The 20,674-nt window shown below is 44.8% G+C and overlaps 1 protein-coding gene across 7 annotated transcripts in view; it reads left to right on the top strand.

Moving 5' to 3' along the window:
- Nucleotides 1–20,674, top strand: part of ARFIP1 (ADP ribosylation factor interacting protein 1) — a 223,458-nt gene that overhangs the window by 155,697 nt on the left and 47,087 nt on the right. For all 7 annotated transcript variants that reach the window (XM_030191631.1, XM_030191636.1, XM_030191637.1 and 4 more), the window contains one exon: nucleotides 3,732–3,889. In XM_030191631.1, coding sequence (XP_030047491.1) covers nucleotides 3,732–3,889 — 158 coding nt within the window. The remainder of the gene's footprint in view (nucleotides 1–3,731; nucleotides 3,890–20,674) is intronic.

Here is a 20,674-nt window from a genome sequence, read left to right as displayed (position 1 = left end):
AAAAGAGTAATATCATCTATTAACATTCTTGTTTAATAATGCCCGTGAAAACAGATGGACGCCTCACGTGTGAAGACTTAATTCTAGGATTATGCCTCTTATATAAAGTAGCAGAATACTCTGGGAGGACAGGGGTGTGTGCTATTTATCCTGTAGTTATTTTCTGTGGAAGTATGATCCTATAATAGCACTTACACGTGAGCAAGTCTTTAAGTATTGCTTCATCCTTCACTGGATATTCTTGTTTTTGGATTAATGCTTGACATTTTGAACTTTCCCTACTATTGAAGAACCTGGAGCTATTCCTGGGTCCAGGATTGAGCTGCAGCGCCTTTTGAATGGTTGCTCTTTTTCAGTTTTAATTATTGGTGTGTCTGCCAGTGATAGGCTGTTATAACCTCATTTTGAAATTTCTGTAGTTATTTCATTTGTTGGTTTGAAAGAGACAAATGGAGTGGGACTTAGTTACTAATAATTCACATTAACCATGTTAACACTCTCCAAATCAGTAGTACACTTTAGTAAGTATGGCCTAAGTCAGGTTTTTTTTTTTTTTTTTGAGACTAGACCTTGGAAGCACAGTGATGTAAAGTGAGTCCCCTAAAGTCATAGAGTCATTGGCAAAGGGGGAGTCTTCAACTCATGTCCCAGGATTTCTGATCATAGCCTAATGCTCTGACCAGTAAACATCTACACTTCTTGCTCTCAGCATTGTTTATTGAAATTTATAGGCACACCTACAAGAAATCAAAACAAAACGATGGGAGCTTAGCTGTTGTCTCCCTCCCTGTGGGTGTTTGGCTGTCTTTATTCAGATTTAACTGGCTACCCATAGTCTTTGAAACTGTTGTGGAAATCTCTCCAGTGAACTTCAGTTAAAATACACAGCTATTTTAATTATTGCTACTGGAATCACAAGCTATTACTCAGGGACCCCAAGCCCCCTCATCTTTTTTTTTATTTGGGCTCTGGCCTTTTTCAGTTGTAGCTCAAGGTGAGTTACATTAGGTAATAGGTATAATATGTATTTCCCTGTCCTGGAGGGCTCACAATCTAAGTTTGTACCTGAGGTAATGGAGGGTTAAGTGACTTGCCCAAGATCACAAGGAGCTGCAGTGGAATTTGAACCAGGCTTCTCTGGGTCTTAGCCATTTAGATGGCATGTTTTGTGATGTAACTTTTTTCCATGGTGGGGTGGAGGAGGGAGGGAGATGGGGACAGACTGAACACAAGAGAAATGTAATTTGTTAGCTCCTATGATAGGAATCATGGACCTCATTGAACATTGCAAGCAATATACTTCTTGACGATAGGCAGAAAAGAGGGCTCATACTATATTGTAACAAGCCTTCCTGGTTTGGTCTCATAAAACTACTACTACTACTTATCATTTCTATAGCGCTTCTAGACATACGCAGCGCTGTACACTTGAACATAAAGAGACATTCCCTGCTCGACAGAGCTTACAATCTAATTAGGACAAACAGGACAAACAAGAGATAAGGGAATATTAAAGTGAGGATGATAAAATAAGGGTTCTGAACAAGTGAATAAGGGTTAGGAATTAAAAGCAGCATCAAAAAGGTGGGCTTTTAGCTTAGATTTGAAGACTGCCAGAGATGGAGCTTGACGTACCGGCTCAGGAAGTCTATTCCAGGCATATGGTGCAGCAAGATAAAAGGAACGGAGTCTGGAGTTAGCGGTAGAGGAGAAGGGTGCAGTTAAGAGAGATTTACCCAGTGAACGGAGTTCCCGGGGAGGAATGTAGGGAGAGATGAGAGTGAAGAGGTACTGAGGAGCTGCAGAGTGAATGCACTTATAGGTCAATAAGAGGAGTTTGAACTGTATGCGGAAATGGATAGGAAGCCAGTGAAGTGACTTGAGAGGGCTAATATGAGCATAACGACACTGGCAGAATATTAGTCGTGCAGCAGAATTTTGAACAGATTGAAGAGGAGAGAGATGGCTAAGTGGGATACCTGTGAGAAGCAAGTTGCAATAGTCTAAGCGAGAGGTGATAAGAGCATGGATGAGGGTTCTGGTAGTGTGTTCAGAAAGGAAAGGGTGAATTTTGGTGAAGAAACAACAGATTTTAGCAGTCTGCTGAATATGTGCAGAGAAGGAGAGGGAGGAGTCAAAGATGACCCCAAGGTTACGAGCTGATGAGACAGGAAGGGTGAGAGTGTTATCCACAGAAATAGAGAATGGGGGAGGAGGAGAGGTTGGTTTAGGGGGAAAGATAAGAAGCTCAGTCTTGGTCATGTTTAGTATCAGATGGCGCTGAGACATCCAGGCAGCAATGTCAGACAGGCAGGCTGATACTTTGGCCTGGATTTCGGCTGAGATTTCTGGTGTGGAGAGGTAGATTTGGAATGTATGAAGTCAGCATGGGCACGGGACTTCAGCCAAAGGCGTTCGGCAGAGCAGGCACAGGAACGTAGGTAGCATATTCTAGAGGTCAGCCAAGGCTGGGGTTTGGTACGTTTTACAGAATGGGGAGTGGGAGGAGCGAAAGTATCCAGAGCAGAGGAGAGAATAGTATTATAGGAAGAGCCAGCCTCATTGACAGACTTGGATAATATAGTGGTAGTGAAGAGATTTGAAACACTGGAGGACAGAGTAGAAGAGTCAATAGCCTGAAGATTCCTAAATGTATTGGTTAAGATTGGACGGGACTTGGGAGGAGGGTGTTTAAGTGTGAAAGTTATCAGATGATGGTCAGAGAGGAGAAGAGTTGAGTCACAGAAACTAGAGAGTGAGTAGTTTGAGAAGAGGATAAGATCAAGACAGTGGCCATTCTGGTGAGTGGGGGCAGTGGAACACAGTTGAAGATTGAAAGAGGATGTTAAAGTAAGAAACTGAGAAGCATAAGAGTCAGAGGGATCATTAGCATGAATGTTAAAATCCACAAGAATGAGGGAAGGAGATGAAGGTTCAAGAAAGAAGGAAAGCCAGGCATCAAAGTCAGTGAGAAAGGAAGAAAGAGACTTATCAGGGGGTCGATAAATGACTGCTACTCGGAGAGGCAGAGGAGCACATAGGCGGATGGAGTGGACTTCGAAAACACATGCTTGTCACCAGTGTAGAGAGCTCTGTGCATTCATTCAGCTGTGTCTTATATGTGGCAAGAAAGAAGGGTTTCATATATTATTTCAGAATGTAAGAAATAGTTAAAATCCCATGAGATGTCTATGTTGTATGGGTTTAAAGTCCCCTGAAACCTCTAGTTATTTGATTAAGATCTGTACAATTATCTTCTTACTTTAAGAAATTTAAAAGATTTAAAAAGTTTGCTGAAGAATAATTGGACCGATAACGACAAACGGGTGGATATCATTATTGAACTACAAAGTGATTTGTGGAGAACCACCTCTGATGGTCCAAAGTTACCTGTTTGTGTGAACTGTTAATAATTATAATATCAGCAGTGTTTGTATGTGGTTTGATATATAGATCTGTATCTGCTATACTTAATTGATGGCCATCTGATTGCTTGCTTAAAATCCTCTAATGCCATTCTGTAAACTGGATGAATGTACATTAATGTAGCCAACATTCTTCTGAAATATTTCCATCTTTTCTGAAAGCTTTCCTTCAATTGGTTCCATTTTCTCTTTTGTATCCTTCCCTCTTCCCCTCTGCCGCCTTCTCCCTCCTTCCCCCCCCCCCCCCCCCCCAATTTGGTTATTAGTGTCTTGTTTTAAGCTTTACTCTATTGTGTTTGATTGTAGGAGGAGTTTGGATATAATGCAGATACACAGAAACTCCTAGCTAAAAATGGAGAGACACTTCTTGGAGCCATTAATTTTTTCATTTCCAGTGTAAATACGTTGGTGAACAAAACAATTGAGGATACTTTAATGACTGTGAAGCAGTATGAGACGGCCAGGTAACCAGAGTATTATATTTTTCATAATATAATGAAATTAGTGAGTAATTATCTAAGAAAATGTATTCCAGAATAAATGATTGATGTCCATTTATTTGCATCAGACATGGGGAGATGGCTAAGATTAGTCAGACTGAATAAGGAGGGTTGAAGATGGAGCCCTCAGATGTGGCATCCTGAGGGCGACGAGAGTGCTAGGCTTGGGGAAGAGAAAAATTTGTAGTGGTGAATGTTCAGTTGTCACAGCTGGTTCCTATCCTATATAATAATTCTCACCTCCAACGTTCTAATCTTGATGCCTGTGTCCTTGGTTCCTTCGGAGTTGCTGAGCTAGGCTCCGTAGTCAGGCTGACGTCACTGTTGCAATTATGCTGTGAACTTCAGAACCCATGAAAAAAGGGAAAAAAAAACATTCCATGCCTCACAGCTGATTCATGTCCAGCTACCCTCCCTTCTCCCCTGCCCCCCCCCCCTGCAGCCACCCATGTCCAATGACCCTGCTCCAGAAGTCTCGCAAGTCTGCCATTGGAAGTCTCGGCGGCCATTTTGAACAGCGATCCGTCAGCGGGGGAGGGTCAGCGCCAGCAGCGGGCAGCCAGGACCAGGGATCTTTCCTGCCTGCCGCGAAGAATTCGCTACACAACCTGGGTGGCTGGAGGGGAGGCAGGTGAGAGAGCAGGGTCATTGGACATGGGTGGCTGGAGAGGGGCAGGGGGAGAGGAGGGTCGCTGGACATGGGTGGCTGCAGGGTGGGCAGGGGGAGAGGAAGGTCGCTGGACATGGGTGGTTGCAGGGGGGCAGGGGGAGAGGACGGTTGCTGGACATGGGTGGCTACAGGGGGGGGCAGGGGAGAGAGGAGGGTCGCTGGACATGGGTGGCTGCAGGGGGGGCAGGGGAAGAGGAGGGTTGCTGGACATGGGTGGCTGCAGGGGGGGCAGGGGGAGAAGAGGGTCACTGGACATGGGTGGCTGCAGGGGGGGGCTGGGGAGAGGGAGGGGGTGAGGGTGTCCTGAGACCAGAGAGGTGGGGGTGGAAGGGGGTCCTCAGACCATAAAGGGGGGGTGTCCTGAGAGGGGGGGTGGGGGCACACACTCACTCTCTGTCTCTCACATACACTCTCTCTGACACACTATCACACTCCATCTCTCTGTCACACACACACAGTCTCACACAGACACTCTGTCTCTCACATACACTCTCTCTCACACACACACACACACACACACTCTGTCTCTCTCATTCTCTCTCTCTCTCTCTCTCTCTCTCTCTCTCTCTCTCTCTCAAACATACACTCAGAGGAAAACCTTGCTAGCGCCCGTTTCATTTCTGACAGAAACGGGCCTTTTTTACTAGTATTATAATAAAATATGTTCCAGGATATCTGTTTCTGGTGGATACCTGGGGCTATTCTGGGTATGTTTAGTTACTTCTATGATGGTGCATATAGTGATACAATGGTAAGCTAACAGGAAACAATAGAGTTAGTATGCAAATTCTGGAATGTATTCAAAAGTTTATAATATTTTACTTTTTAAGGTACTGTATCCCACAAACTTCTCTGGTGCGTTCCTTCATTGCCAACACTGTGAAGGAGTTGTGGCTTTTACAGTATAAAGCGATGTTGCTTCCAGTAATGTTTTTTTTCTGTAGACGGCAGGATTGATAAGGCACACGAGTAGATTCCGTCATCCAAGATTCCGTCATCCAGTGGCGATGGGATAGATCTGTTCTCCCCGAGGACATGCATAGCCCTTCCCTTCTGCAGTGTTTTCCTCAGCTCCCTAGTTATCTTGAAATGAAGTGGGAGATTCTGTGTGCCTTATCAATCCTAATTTTTATGGAAAACTCCATTACAGGTGAGCAACATCACAGGATTGAGTCAGACACACAGTTGGGTGACTCTCAAACCTGGGCCTGCTTGCATTAAATTGTATTAGTGTTAGGATCATACCACACAGTCGGATGCCAGAGTTGATAGTTGAAGAAGGTTTGTCCAGAACAACTTGACTGAAGATACCTGTGCTGAAACTTGGTCCAAACCATAATACACAGTTAAACTATGAAAAGAGGTTTGCAGATAATATTCAGTGAGGCAGATGTCAGAAAGGGCATGTGGCTTCAGTAGTTCTAATCTGATTACAATTTGCTTTAGAACTGTATACAAGAAGCCAGCCAGTTTGCCAGAGTTTTTTAAGCATTTTGAAATAAAACACTCAAGCATAACACTGTTAGGGTAACAGAGTACTAAGTACAAAAATAAAATAGGAGGAGAAATTAGTGCACAGAGTGGGGGAATGGGGAGGCGGTGGGGTGTTTTTTGAGAGGGGGTAACAACTGCTGTTGTCTTAATGGATAGCTTGGTTGTTTTATATGTTACATCATATAATTTTAATAAAAATTTAATTGGAAAGGCAATAAAACAGGAAGTAGCAAAAAGATAAGCAAAGTCTAAACATTAAGTAATAGAAGAAAATAGAAGAAAAAATAAAATGAAAAGAAAGCTAGAGTTCTTTTTGCAAGTCACATATCGGCTCTGTTGGTAACAAAGAAAGTAAAAAATTGTGTAGATTTTCTAATTGCTTCCATTCCTCTCAAATAGCAAGTGGTACTGCTAGGGGTAAGCGTTCCATGTAAGCAGATTTTCTCCTTATATGGAAAGCTGACCCCTAGCTGTGGTATCATGAAACTGCTTCTGGGAGTCATGGTGGCCTTTTGAGAGCTGGCATCGGTGTGGGGGGGAGGGGGGGACACTAGCCTCAGCCCACCATACCACATAGAATCACTTCTGGGTAAGGCTCAGGGGTATTGGGGTGTTAGGGAGTATGGGGGAGGGTTCCCATGGCCACATTTGGGTAGGAGGTGGGGGGGGGGGGTCTTTAAACTTCTGCTGTTCAGATGGGTTGTGGGGATCAAAGTGGAGATGCCGTCACGGAGGTTGAGAGCTGTGATTGGGCTGAAGGGGTCATTGACTTTGATTGGGGGAGTGTTGGGTGGGGGTTAGGATGGTGGTGGGGGGTTTAGGAGACGTGGTACCAACCTGTGCACTAGCTGTCACAGATGGCCATGTTTATGCTCTGGCCACATCACACTGATTTTTGCCGCACTAGCTGTTTTAATGTGAGTTAGAGGTTGGTGTGGCTATGTACTAACATCTAATGTGCTGTAAAACACTCAGTGGCTATTTAACTTAACTTAGTAAAAGGGCCTAATAGTTTAGCTGTGGAACTCCTTGCTGGAGGATGTGATAAAAGCAGGTAGCATAGCTGAGCTTAAGATTAGTCGTGGGGAAAGCCACTGCATGATATCTTGCTTCTTTTTGGGATCCTGCCAGGTACTTGTGACTTGGATTGGCCACTTTTTGGAGCAGAATATTGGGCTAGATGGACCTTAACATTGTGACAATTCTTATGTAAGCCATGAAGGAGAATATAGTATGGCAGAGAGAGGTGAACATTGAGTCCATTGGTACTTAGATTCTACTGAGGGTATCACATTTTCAGACAAGTTAAAGAGATGTTGTGTATAGTTGTAGCCATATGTCCCAACATCTTTAAGTAAACCCTGGCTGTGGTCTTGGTCGCCGATTGTATAGCACGAACTTGGCCATGAGCATTTGCATATTGTCCTTTAAAATAAATGCTCAAGATTGGATAGTGTCCAATACAAATTCTATAAAAGAAGCAATTTTGGCTAGTGGAGGAGTGGCCTAGTGGTTAGGGTGGTGGACTTTGGTCCTGAGGAACTGAGTTCAATTCCCACTTCAGGCACAGGCAGCTCCTTGTGACTCTGGGCAAGTCACTTAACCCTCCATTGCCCCATGTAAGCCGCATTGAGCCTGCCATGAGTGGGAAAGTGCGGGGTACAAATGTAACTAAAATAAAAAAAAAATAAAATAAATAGATGAGTGTGGACTTCTGTAAGTTGATGAGGAATCCTAGAGACTATAGAAAGGCTATTGTTTCTCTAGAAAAATTAAGGCCTATGACTCTGACTGAGCCACTAGATACCCAGGTATAGAAATACTAAGTGTCCTTGCTTGTGAAGATGCACGGCTGCCACTACGAGGCACTTGAGGGACATCTTGGGGGACTGATGAAAGGCTGAAAAATGGCTTTGTAGTGGAAATGATTGAATTGACGGGTAAACATGAGGTGGTATTTGTAAGAGTGATGGACTGGAATGTGTATATGCATACTTGAGATCCAGCATGTATATCCAGTCTCCTTTGTTCAGAAGAGTTAGAATAGAAGGACTGGGAGTGATCCTGAATTTCTTCTTGAGCGTAGATATTGATTGCGATCAAGGGTAGAGCACAAGCATCCTGTCTTTTTTTTTTTTTTTTTAATGAGAACAAAAATCTCAGTTCTTTTGAGGCAGGACAGGTTCTATGACCTTGGCATGAAGACATAGGCAGACTTCTTCTGCAACTTAATCAGATGACTGGAAGATTTTCTCCTAGTAGAAGGGCAATTAAGGAACAGCTGGTGAATATGATACAATATCTACCCTAGATAATGGAAAGGACCCACATGGCCATAGTGGTGATCTGCCAAGCCAACAGGAAGAACTGAATTTTCTCTTTGCCTAGCCTTAGAGGCTATAGTACATTGAGCCTGTTAAGGTTGTTTTTGGTAATAATTTTAATCATGTCCATAGTTTTTTACTTTTTTCCCAAAAGAGTGGATCCTCCAGTATGAGGATTATCTGCCAGTTTGAAGTGGACATCTTCATGCAAATTGGAAGCTCACAACCATGCTAGGCATCTGGATGCAATTGCAGAAACAAATTCTGTTCAAAGTTTCAAAGGCATCATAAGTACTAAGTATTGCCATACTGGGACAGACCAAAGGTCCATCAAGCCCAGCATCCTGTTCCAACAATGGCCAAACCAGGTTACAAGTTCCTGGCAAGATCCCAAAACAGTACAATACATTTTGTGCTGCTTATCCTGGAAATAAGTAGTGGATTTTCCCCAAGTCCATTTTAATAATGGTCTATTGACTTTTCCTTTAGTAAGCTTCCAAACCTTTTCTTAAACCCGCTAAGCTAACTGCTTTTACTACATTCTCTGGCAACGAATTCCAGTTCTGATAAGATGTGTACCATCTCCAATAAAAGACCTATGACAAGAAACTGGAGGTCCTAAATATATAGAACCTATAGAAGATATGATTCAGACCTTTAAATACTTGAAAGGTGTTACTAAACAAATAAGCCTTTTCCAAATGAGGGGAAGCTCTAGACCTAGAGGACAAGGTGGTGAAATCAAAACCAAGATCAGGAAATTTCTTCACAGAATGCCATCTTGAAATAGGTGCTGAAAGCAAATGCAGTGGTGGAACTCAAAAAAGAGTGGGATAAATACAGTGGATCCCTAAAAGGCAAGAGGATGGAAGCCAAGAACAACGATGTGAAATGAACGTTGTGCTTTTCCTAAGAAACCATGGATAATATGATCTGCACTGCTTGTTAGGTACTGCTTGCAACTCTACTGGGCAGACTGGATGGGACTATATTGGGTTTTATTAGCTGTTATCCACTGGAACTTGTTAAATCCCAGAGATGGCTGAACTTTATATTTCATATCCAGTCATTTTGAACCTGGTTTCATAGAAAGTAGATTGTGCAACATATAGAACTGTTGGCTTTTAAGGATACCATAGGAAGGTACAGCCAACATTGCCTTGGGGGGGCCTCTGTATTGTAGCTGGGTCGCCCTTCCAGGACCCAGCCAGGCTCGACCCTGCTTAGCTGCCTTCTTCTTCACACGGCTGCTGCCTCCTTCCACAGCAGTCTGGCGGCTTTGAGCCTCAGCTCCAGGCCCCGAGAACTTCCAGGACTCCTCCCTCCCTCCGTTCCTTTCACAGAGGCACATTCAAAGCACAACATTTATAAGTAAGGGCTTTTATTTTCTTGCTTCAGGTCAACATAAATGCCCAGGCACACCTTAACTCCAGATTGTTTAGGGCTTGCTACCCAAAGCACAGGTCAAGGTTCAAAACAGTCCATATAACTTCACTTCACTTGACCTAAGATTACTTCTCTTAGGGAACAGTACATTATCAGAAAGAAAACACAGTAGCTTGATAGGTTGCAGCCCAGACCTTTTCAGTAGGAAACAGTTTACACAGTCTTTCTTGCACCTCCTTACAGCACAGTTACACAGCTTGGTTCCCACCTGGTTCAGGCTGGGGTTTCAATTGTGGCCAGCCCTCTTTCTGTCCCAGGGCTGCACCTGTTCCCTCTTTAGTAGAGATCTTCCCCAGCGCCTCAGCCTCTCTCCTCCGGTCTTCCACCAGTCTCCAAGGCACAGCTAGCCACCCTCTTACAGCAGCTTTTTGGGTTTGAGCAAGAGCTCCAATCTCCATCTGTTCCTCCTCTAGCCCTTCAGTGATCTCAATTTTATCCTCCTCTTCAACTTCCCCCGCCCCCAATCTCTCCAGCTGGCCCTCATCACCTTCCTCAGAGACCATTTCCCAATCTTCTATCTCCTCCCCTAACTCTTGCACAGCCGGGTGGGGAAGAGAAGGATTCTGGGACTGGTAGTTCCTCCCCTTCTTCCTTAACCCAGCCAACCTCTCTGCCTCCGGTAGCCCAGCTTTCTGAATGTGGGTGTTGTGCACATGAAATCTGCCCCGTTGGGATTCCCCGGCTCCCTGCACCCCCTTTCTTCGTGCCTTCCCAGATCCCCTTTTACCTGCACTCTCACAGTATATTTCAAAAGACCAAAGACATCTGATCTGGGTTCCATCTCTTACTGAAAAGGAAAGAGAACCGTCCTTAGTCATTTTACTAATAAACTTTATTTTTGTTTGATTACATGCCTTAGCCAAAAATTCATGAGTCATGGTACAAAAATAGAACAGTAATGTTCACATAAAACACAGAAATCCCAATCCTAGTGTGAAACAGTCAAAAACATCCCTAGCTCATCCTTGCACAGGTTATCTCCTAATCTCCCAACCTGGTCAATCGTTTTATTTGAAATCATAAGCACATAAGAATAGCCAAACTGGATCAGACTAGTAGTCCATCTAGCCCAGTTTTCTGTTTCTAACAGTGGCCAATCCAGGTCACAAGTACCTGGCAGAAACCTAAATAGTAAAAATATGGAGGGGCAATAACCACTCCACAGTTAATGATGAGCAAATAGGAGCAGAAACAATGTGGCAACAAACCCAATCAAACAAAGCAACATGTGGCCTTTATGAGCTATAATGTTTAAAGAAGTATATATTAACTTTTATTTTTTGCATTTCTTATTTTTTAACTTTCAAATCAAAACACTGAGGCATTGGATATTTTTTCGTAAAAGTAAGATATCGTACCTCTTATAGCGCACAGCTATTCCAGATCCAAGGTCTGCCATATCATCAATCACTTGCATCATGTGTTATTTTTCTAAATATGTAAAATCTCTCTGTGTAACGCCTTTGTTTGATGTGGCTGTCCGGTGTGTTTCTCTGTCAGTTGGCCAACGTTATGTATATATTTAAGCTAGGTCACAAGTACCTGGCAGAAACCCAAATCGTGGCAACATTCCATGCTACAAATCCCAGGGCAAGCAGTTACTTCCCCATATCTGTATTAATAGCAGACTATGGACTTCTTCCAGGTACTTGTCAATATCTTTTTTTAAACTCAGAAAAGCTAACCACTGTTAACCACATCCACCGGCGGTGAATTTCAGAGTTTATTCGTGGAGTGAAAAAATCTTTTCTCCTATTTGTTTGAAAGTATTTCCATGTAACTTCATTGAGTGTCACCTAGTCTTTGTACCTTTTGAAGCAAGTAAAAAAAAGTCGATTTACTTCTACTCGTTCTACACCACTAAGGATTTTGTAGACCTCAATCATATCCCCCTTCAGCCTTCTCTTTTCCAAGCTGAAGAGCCCTAACTTCTTTATCCTTTCCTCATATGAAAGGAGTTCCATCCCCTTTATCATTTTTGTTGCTCTTCTTTGAACCTTTCCAAATTCTGCTATATCTTTTTTTGAGATACAGGGACCAGAATTGAATGCAATAATGTTTTAACTTGCTTACAAAAATTCAGTTAATTTGGCTTTTGCCGAGTAACAAAAGGTAATGAATTCTACGTCTTGGGGCCCAAAAAGGCAAAAGCCTTTGGGTATGAAATGTCCTTGTTGGGAGACTCATTCATCAGTGATGGAGGAGAACGGTCAGAAGGAATTCCTGTAGCTCCCTGCATAGAATGAATGTTAAAAGGATCTAGCCGCCCCTCCACATTTAGGCAGAGGTGAGTCTGGAGAGGATGGGGGAAGTAAATGGGCCAGTTTGTGCTCAGAGTCCAAAAAAGACAATTTAGAGACTGAGTAGGTGGCCCTCTGTTCAGGAGTAAGACCAGAGAAGTGGGATGGCGCTTTGGGTTGTGAGAAGGAATATTGGCTGCATTTTTAAGTTAACCTTTCACAGAGATCATGGGATGCCGAGACTGAAGAGCAGGTATGTGTAGGGTGAGCTCCTGGGCTCCGATCTTTGAAACTCACTTTTCAGCCGAATATTTTTCATTCGGGAGCTATAATTTCACCTCTTTGGTTTTGGAAAGTGCCGGGGAGCTTTTGGGTCCAATTGTTTCACTTCTTCTGGCAACTAGACTGCTGAGGAAAGAAACGGAGAAAAAACGCATGTAAGATCCTAAGATGGCAGAGAGTAAGCTGGAGGAGGGGCTTTCTGCCAGTTCTGTGTGGGTCGTGGAAATTATTGTGGAAGTGAAACATACCATAGAAACATCTTTGGAGGAGTGGCCTAGTGGTTAGGGTGGTGGACTTTGGTCCTGGGGAACTGAGGAACTGAGTTCAATTCCCACTTCAGGCACAGGCAGCTCCTTGTGACTCTGGGCAAGTCACTTAACCCTCCATTGCCCCATGTAAGCCGCATTGAGCCTGCCATGAGTGGGAAAGCACGGGGTACAAATGTAACAAAAAAAAAAAAAAAAAACTACAACATATCTTAGATAAAAGTCAGGTACAACAACTCTCCTCATCGCATAATACTTTGTAGGAGCAGGTCATGCGCTTAGAGACTAAAAATTGGACGATTTAGAAAATCATATGTTTAGTAGGCATTTTGGAGGCGATACTGGATGTAGAGCTGCAGGGCTTTATAGAAAGTTGGCTGACATCCTTACAACTCTAATCCACAGCGTACCCCTTGAGAATCGAAAGGGTGCATTGGTTGGGCCTGCACAAGGAAGGTGAAGCACATCCATGGATTGTGATCATGTGCTGAACTATGCTCAAACGGTGGAAATTCTGCTCACCTGGAGATCCAAGGGCCATTCAACTATGACAAAAGTAATGTGCTGTGTTTTCAGGACTTTTCTGCCAGAGTGTTGGCTACAAGGAAGGTTTTTGCGCTGGGATGCACAAGTCTGCACAATCATCATGTTCAGTTTGTGATGCTATTCCCAGCTTGGTTGTGGGTCCACTATGCACATAAAACTCAGTATTTCAACACTGTGACATTGGCTCAAGCCTTTCTCCAACAGACTGTACCGTTGCACTCAGCAGTGTGAGTACAGTTTGTCTACAAGTCAGACTTGCTTTTCTAAAATGCCTTAAGTTTGCAATGTATATGTTTTCAACTTGGCACAACCATCAGGCTTCTTTCCAAGTTTTGCCTGGATAGACCTTGGTTTTTGTTTTTTGTTTTTTTGTTTTTTGGCGGGGGGTTCCACCTAGACTGATTGAGGGCTGCTTTTGAAGATTTTTACAGCATTGTCACAGTGGTTTGCGGTTTGAGATAAGTTGCCACTAGTACTTTATCATATTTACAATTAATTTTGAATTAAATAAAAATTAAAAAAATGTAAAATCTTATAATAGGTACTGAAGACTTTGAGGCAAATGATTGATGCATCTGAGAGGAGCTCGGATCTGAAATAGGTGGGGCTATAAGAGGTCTGATAGGCCATTACACATTCATCTGATACCTCTTTCTGATACCTCTTTGTCTTTCAGTGTCCTTTATGTGGGTTGTTTAATTGTTACAATTTTTTTTGTATTGCCACTTACACTTGTGTTCCCTTTCCTTTTAACTGTCAGATTTTATAAACTTATCCAGCCTCAGGTCACCCCCACTTTGACAGCTCTTTTTCATTTCCCTTGCAGAGCATGAGGAGGACAGCCACTAAAAATATTAGATTGATATTGACCTCACTGGAACCAGTTGCACATCATAAGCTTTCTTCACTTCTGGTCAGTTTCAACGTGGAGAGAGTGCTTGTCCGCCGGGTGTTGTGGAACTTTTTGTTTGGAACTCTCCAGAAATATGGTGTTATGCGCTTTATCTCCAGGCTATCCAAACCTTATATTTATCCCCACAAGCCAACTTATAGGTGAATGGGATACTTTCTCAACCATTTTTTATTTATAGAGGGACTTGCCAAGGGTGCCCCCAGTCTCCATACCTTTTTATTTTGACTTTAGATCCTTTAGTTCGGGAAATTATGGGAAACAGATATAAAAGGGGTGTGTCTTGGTCAGCATGAATTTAAAATACCAGCTTTTGCTGACAGTGTTTTGGTTCACCTACTGGACCCTCAGTCATCATTAGTGGCCCTAACGGAAAGTTTTAAGGAATATAGGGATTTCTGGGGCTTTAAACTTAATCTTACTAAATCCCTCGCTTTACTTACTAATGACTCAGTATGCTATATAATTGGGCAGATCCTTTCCTGCTGCAGTGGGCAACCTCATCCTTCTGGTATTTGGGTGTACAGCTGATGGGTAATACTTCTATACTATATCATTCCAACATTTCGGCACAATTACACACAGAACTGGTTCCAAAGATGGACGCATATCCCCATTTCACTTTCAGGTAGAGTTAGTTTATTTATTATGGTTTTATTTCATAACTGGTTGTAAACTATGCAACTTTTACCACTTTGGATTTTGAAGAAAGGTTTATGTGACTGTTGGGCGCTTGGCGTTTTGGGAGTATGAGACTACCAGATCTTCATAAATATAATCAGATGTGTCATTTGGGGTACTGGTTCCTAGATGTTAGTTGTTCTAGAACCCGAGAATGTGAATGGTAATTTTATTGCCCATGGCATATCAATTCTGTGCTTCATGCTCCTCTCAGTAGTCTTTCCCCACATTTGAAAAATAGCATTTTGCTTGGTCCTTTTCACAGTGTTTGGAGGGAATTGGTAACCTTGTTGGGGGGTAACACTATGGTATCTGATCAGCTTCCCCTACATGGCAATCTTCACTTTTCGCCAGGACGATATAATTTTAGATTTTGTCGGTGGGCTCAACAGGCGATAGTTCTGTTGGCATGTGTTTTTCGGAATGAAGGGTCTCTTTGGCAAGAATTTCAGCATCATTATCAAACCACAGCTGGGGATTTTTTTGCCTTTGGTCAATTGAACCACTATGTTCGGTCTTTGGACTCTGAGGGTTTGGCTTTTTGTTTGGGGGACATAAGGACATAGCCATACTGGGTCAGACCAATGGTCCATCTAGCCTAGTATCCTGCTTCCAGCAGTGGCCAATCCAGGTCACAAGTACAGGGTAGAAACCCAATTAGTAGCACCATTCCATGCTATCAATCCAAGGGCAAGCAGTGGCATCCCTTTTGTCCATCTCAATAACAGACTATGGACTTTTCTTCCAGGAACTTGTCCAAAACCTTTTTAAAACCAGATACGCTAACCGCTGTTACCATGTCCTCTAGCAAAGAGTTCCAGAGCGTAACTATTTTTTGAGTGAAAAAATATTTCCTTCTGTTTGTTAGGACAGGATGTGGAATTTTTTTTTTTTTTTTTTTGAAAGTTACCCGAAGATGGTTTTTCAGTGTCTGCATTACATATGAAACTACAACGGCTGTCTCCAGTTTGTGACTGTGGCACTTTGTGTTCTCGATGATGTGCGGATTTAGGCCTTTCTTTGGAGGCACTAGATTTGTTGAAACTGGTAAAACATTCTCAAAACTTTGGTTAGTATGGTGTTCAGGGAATGCCAGTTTTGAGTATTATACAGAGCATTCTTTACGTAGGCTTGATATCCCAATTTATCTCAAATGTGCCAAAGATGTTAATTCTTTAACCATGCTTTCTGGTCATGTCCCATCATCAAACTTTTTCGACGGGCTGTACTTTGGTTTATGGAATCACTATTGGGTCATGCTGTTCCATTTTCACCAGCGGTTCTGCTGCTGGATAAATATGAAGCTTTTAGGTTACAGGATCGTGGTAGCTGCCTTTTAATGCAGAAGGTAGGGGTGCTGGGAAAGAAAATTATATTGAGTGTTTGGACCAATGGAGGTATGCCTTACTATTGGGCTTGGCACAGTCGTTTTCAGAGCAATGTCAAGCTAAGGTTTCTCTTAAACGGAAAAGGTTATTTTTATTTGTTTGGAGCCTATATCTGCAATCTTTGCCTCATAAAGTAAGGAGCTTAATTCTTAACTCCTAAACCATTGGGGTGGGGGTCCTGCGCTGCTCATTTAGGTAGGTTGTGTTATGATTTTTTTTTTTTAGTCGGAGTTCAGGTGGGGGGTGGACAGCTCTGTGTGGTTTCTCTGGGTGAAGTAAATTCTTGTTGGGTTTGGTGGGGGGTTTCTTTTCGTACTTTCACAGTTCTTGTTCATTAGTTTCCACTTATTAGGGATCAGGAGGGGAGTGGGAATCTAGGATGCCATTATCAAATCTTGAAAATTGCATTTGTTAGCCTGTATTTTATTCATAATGTTCAATAAAATTGTTTAACTCCTTAAGATGTAAACATTTTTTGAAGAAAAGAATGCTTAGGCATCTGTAAAGATGTTGGTGAGGAAGGCTTGCCCGCTATTGTAGCCAATAGCTATGTACTAGATGTAGGGCATTGTACAGAAGATGGTGGCGTAGCAGGTTGGTCTTGTTCTGAATACGTTTTTTCACAGTTGTGGGCAATTCCAGAGAAGGACAACTGGCACTTGGCACTATGCTGATATTTCTGCACAGGGAATGAGTCCAAGCCTGCCTCTCATTAGAAAGAGAATCAGCAGCATTGGGCTGCTTGCACTTCATTAGCTTTTTAGCTGGATACAAGCAGCCATGGCTCACACGTCTGCAGGCACTCTAAAGTGGTTGCAGTGTGAACCTAGATAGCTCAAGGACATCTCTCTGGACAACTGGAGGAGTAACCTAATGGTTAGTGCAGTGTCCTGAGAACCAGGGGAACTGGGTTTGATTCCCACTGCAGCTCCTTGTGATTCTGGGCAAGTCACTTAACCCTCCATTGGCTCATGTTCCTATGTATAATATGTAAACTGCTTTGATTGTAATAACCACAAAAAAGCAGTATATTAAATCCCATCCCCTATAACTGGACTTTTAGTTGTTGTGCCTAGAAGTTGATGGCTTCCCTATGGAAGATTCTTGATTGGTGTGTGCAGGAGTTGGTGGTTTCTACGCAGGAGTTTTCTAGGAGCAGCAACTTCTCAGCATCAAGATGCTCTGTGTGTGTTTTTTTATGGTCTGTTCTCTTAGTGACAATCTAGCACAAAGTTTGCAGTCCCTTTGTTCATGGTCAAGACCAAGACACAAGAGACATTTTGTATGAATGTCAAAGTTCGGAATTTTCTTGCTGTATTTTGGCCACAGACAAAATCCTAACTTAGGCATCAATGGTTTTTAATATCCTTAAAGAAAAATATATAAGACAACATGGCAAAACAGTTTCAAAAACAGCAAACATAGTAGAGCATAGACTTTGGAACAGGGTGGGTGTTACACTCTGTTACACTCCTCCAGAGTTGCAGCCTGCTTGCGCAGGGTATGGGCATTCGAGGATGCGGCAGCCATCTTGGATGTGGGATAGGGCGGCCATCTTGGAGATGGGCTTCTCAGGTTGTGGCAGCCTTCTTGAAGTTGGGCAGCTTCAGGAAGGAAGCCCATATTTGGGCATAGAGCATCTCCTCTGATGGGGGCAGCCATCTTGGAACAGCTGCACATGTTTGAGCCTAATTCCTACACTATTTAAAGCCCTGCCTCCAGTCCTTCCATGCTTCGGCTTCTAGTGCTTAGAGGTCGTGGTCTACGTCTGTGTTCTACAGCCGGCTATCTTTGTTCCTGTGATTCCTGTGTACCAGACCCTGGATTGTTGCCTGACTACACACTGTGTTGCTGCCTGCCTAGACCTCAGACTGTTTCTCTGATTATTCGCTGCGCTGCTGATTCCTTTACTCCTGGACGGTGTCTGCTCTTTCTGCCTGTCGGTTCCAGAAGTCCTGGTGGCCGCCTGCACCTGGGGGCTCAACTCCCGGGGAACGGCGGTCACTTCCCAGGTGAAGCTAGGGGTTGTTTAGCTGCCTGACCAAGTGTGGTGTCACTCCATCTTCGTCGTGCTCAGTTGGGGCACAAGGGCTCACGTTCCCAGACATAACAGTAAGCCGAAGCCATGAGCTTGCCAGACAAGACTGAGCTGTCCAACCTGGCTCAGGTTCGACATCAGCAGCAGGCTCATCTAACCCGCTTGTCCAGCGTTCTGCAGGATGTCTGCAACCAGCTACCGGTGCTCCAGCAATAGGTTACCATGGTTCCTCCGGGCCCTAGGGTGGAGGCTTCCGCCGCACGGTTGCGGCTTCCAGAACCTCCCCGGTTCGATGGCACCCCTTCAGCATGCCGGGTTTTCTCAATCAGTGCCAGATCCTGTTCGAGCTGCAACCAGAGGCTTTTCTATCCGATAAAGTACATCATCTCCCTGCTTTCCGGTGCCGCCCTGGCCTGGGCATCCCCGCTATGAGAGCAGCAGAGTCCGGTTCTGGTGGACCTTGATGAGTTTCTACGGCAGTTCCGGATGGTATTCGACGTGCCTGACCGGCCTTCTTCTGCCTCTGGGGAGCTACTGTGGATCCAGCAGGGCTCCGGGTTGGTCGGGGTCTATGCTGTCCGGTTCCGTACCTTGGCCGCAGAACTCCGGTGGAACCAGGAAGCCCTCGGCCATTTTCTGGCAGGGGTTAAACAGCCAAATAAAGGGCGAATTGGCTGGTAGAGTGATTCCCGCCACCTTGGACGCCCTCATTACACTCTGCACCAGGGTTGATATCCGGTTCCAGGAGCGAGTCCAGGAGAGGGCTACGCAGCTGGCGGTGCAGAGAACCAGGGGCCGCTTCTATTGCCCAGAGACGCCTAGGTTCCTCGAAGAGGGTTCGGAAGGAGCTGAAGCGGAACTCATGGTAGTGGGGTGGCATCGCTTGTCCAAGCAGGAGAGGGCCCATCATCTCAGGAATCGGTTATGCCTGTACTATGGGTAGGCCGGCCATTTCTCGGGCACCTGCCTAAATCAGCTTGGGGCGTCGGGAAACGCTCCGGCCCGAGCCCCGTGAAGGGAGTGGCTCTGGTTCGGCTGTCATCCCTTCCCAACAACCTGCTTTCTGTTCCCGTCCTGCTCCGTGGAGAACGGGTCCAGATCCAGACGCGGGCCTTGCTGGACTCTGGGGCCGGCGGGAACTTCATTGATGCCGAGTTCCTGTTGCAGTTGGGTGGTTCCACGGTGCCCTGCCAACCGGTTCTCAGGGTCACCTCCATCCAGGGGGACAGTCTTCCCCGGACTATCACCAGGATCACCTCGCCTCTGTGTCTGCAGGTGGGGGCATTGCATCAGGAGGAGATCCAGTTCCTGGTACTTCCCCGAGCCATTCACCCGGTGATCCTTGGACTACCCTGGCTCCAACTGCACGCGCCGGTTATCAACTGGTCCACCGGGGAGATCGGGCAATGAGGTTCCTGGTGTTTCCAGCACTGTCTCCAGCCGGTCAAGGCCCCTATACCTCTCTGCTCAGTCCAAGTTCGGAACCCGCAGGAAGGGTTGCCCGGGCTGCCTAAGGACTATCAAGATTTCCGGGATGTGTTCAGTGCTCGGGCAGTGGACACGCTGCCTCCCCAGCGGTCTTTCGACTGTGCCATTGATCTACTGCCGGGAACCAACCCACCCAGGGGGCGTCTTTACACCTTGTCCCGTGATGAGTCCCGGGCCATGAGGGGACTACATCTAGGAGAATCTCCTCAAGGGGTTCATCCAAGCTTCTACTTCCCCTGCAGGAGCCGGATTCTTCTTTGTTTCAAAGAAAGACTGGTCGCTTTGCCCTTCCATTTTCTACCGGGGTTTGAATAAAATCACCGTCAAGAACCAGTATCCGCTTCCACTCATCCCGGAGTTGTTCGACCGCCTGCAAGGGGCCAAGATCGTCACTAAGTTGGACTTATGCAGGGCCTACAACCTGGTGCGGATCCGGGAGGGAGATGAGTGGAAGACGGCATTTAACACCCATGAAGGACACTTTGAATACCAGATGATGCCGTTCGGCCTCTGCAATGTCCCTGCAGTATTTCAGAACGTTCTAAATTTCATATTCCAGGACCTGCTCTACACCTCAGTGATCGTCTATCTGGATGACATCTTGATCTTCTCCGCTTCTCTCCCACAACATGTCACCCATGTCCCCACATTGCTTCAGCGCTTCCGGGAGCATCGGCTGTACGCCAAGTTGGAGAAGTGTTCGTTCCATCAACAGAGTCTGCCTTTCCTGGGGTATATCGTTTCCTCCACCAGGTTGCAGATGGATCCCGGTAAATTGACAGCGATCCATGACTGGCCGGCTCCCCAAGGTCTGCGGGCTTTGCAGAGGTTCTTGGAGTTCGCCAATTACTACCGGCAGTTCATCCAGAATTACTCCCTCATCACGGCTCCCCTGATGGCCCTCACGAGGAAGGGTGCCGACGTGAAGAACTGGACGCCAGAGGCCTTCACCGCGATCGCCACCCTGAAGAAGGCT

The sequence above is a fragment of the Microcaecilia unicolor genome, chromosome 2, assembly GCF_901765095.1.
Source record: "Microcaecilia unicolor chromosome 2, aMicUni1.1, whole genome shotgun sequence".
NCBI lineage: Eukaryota > Metazoa > Chordata > Amphibia > Gymnophiona > Siphonopidae > Microcaecilia > Microcaecilia unicolor.
The sequence above is the reverse complement of the archived record's forward strand: the minus strand, read 5'-3'. Positions and strand labels throughout refer to the sequence as shown.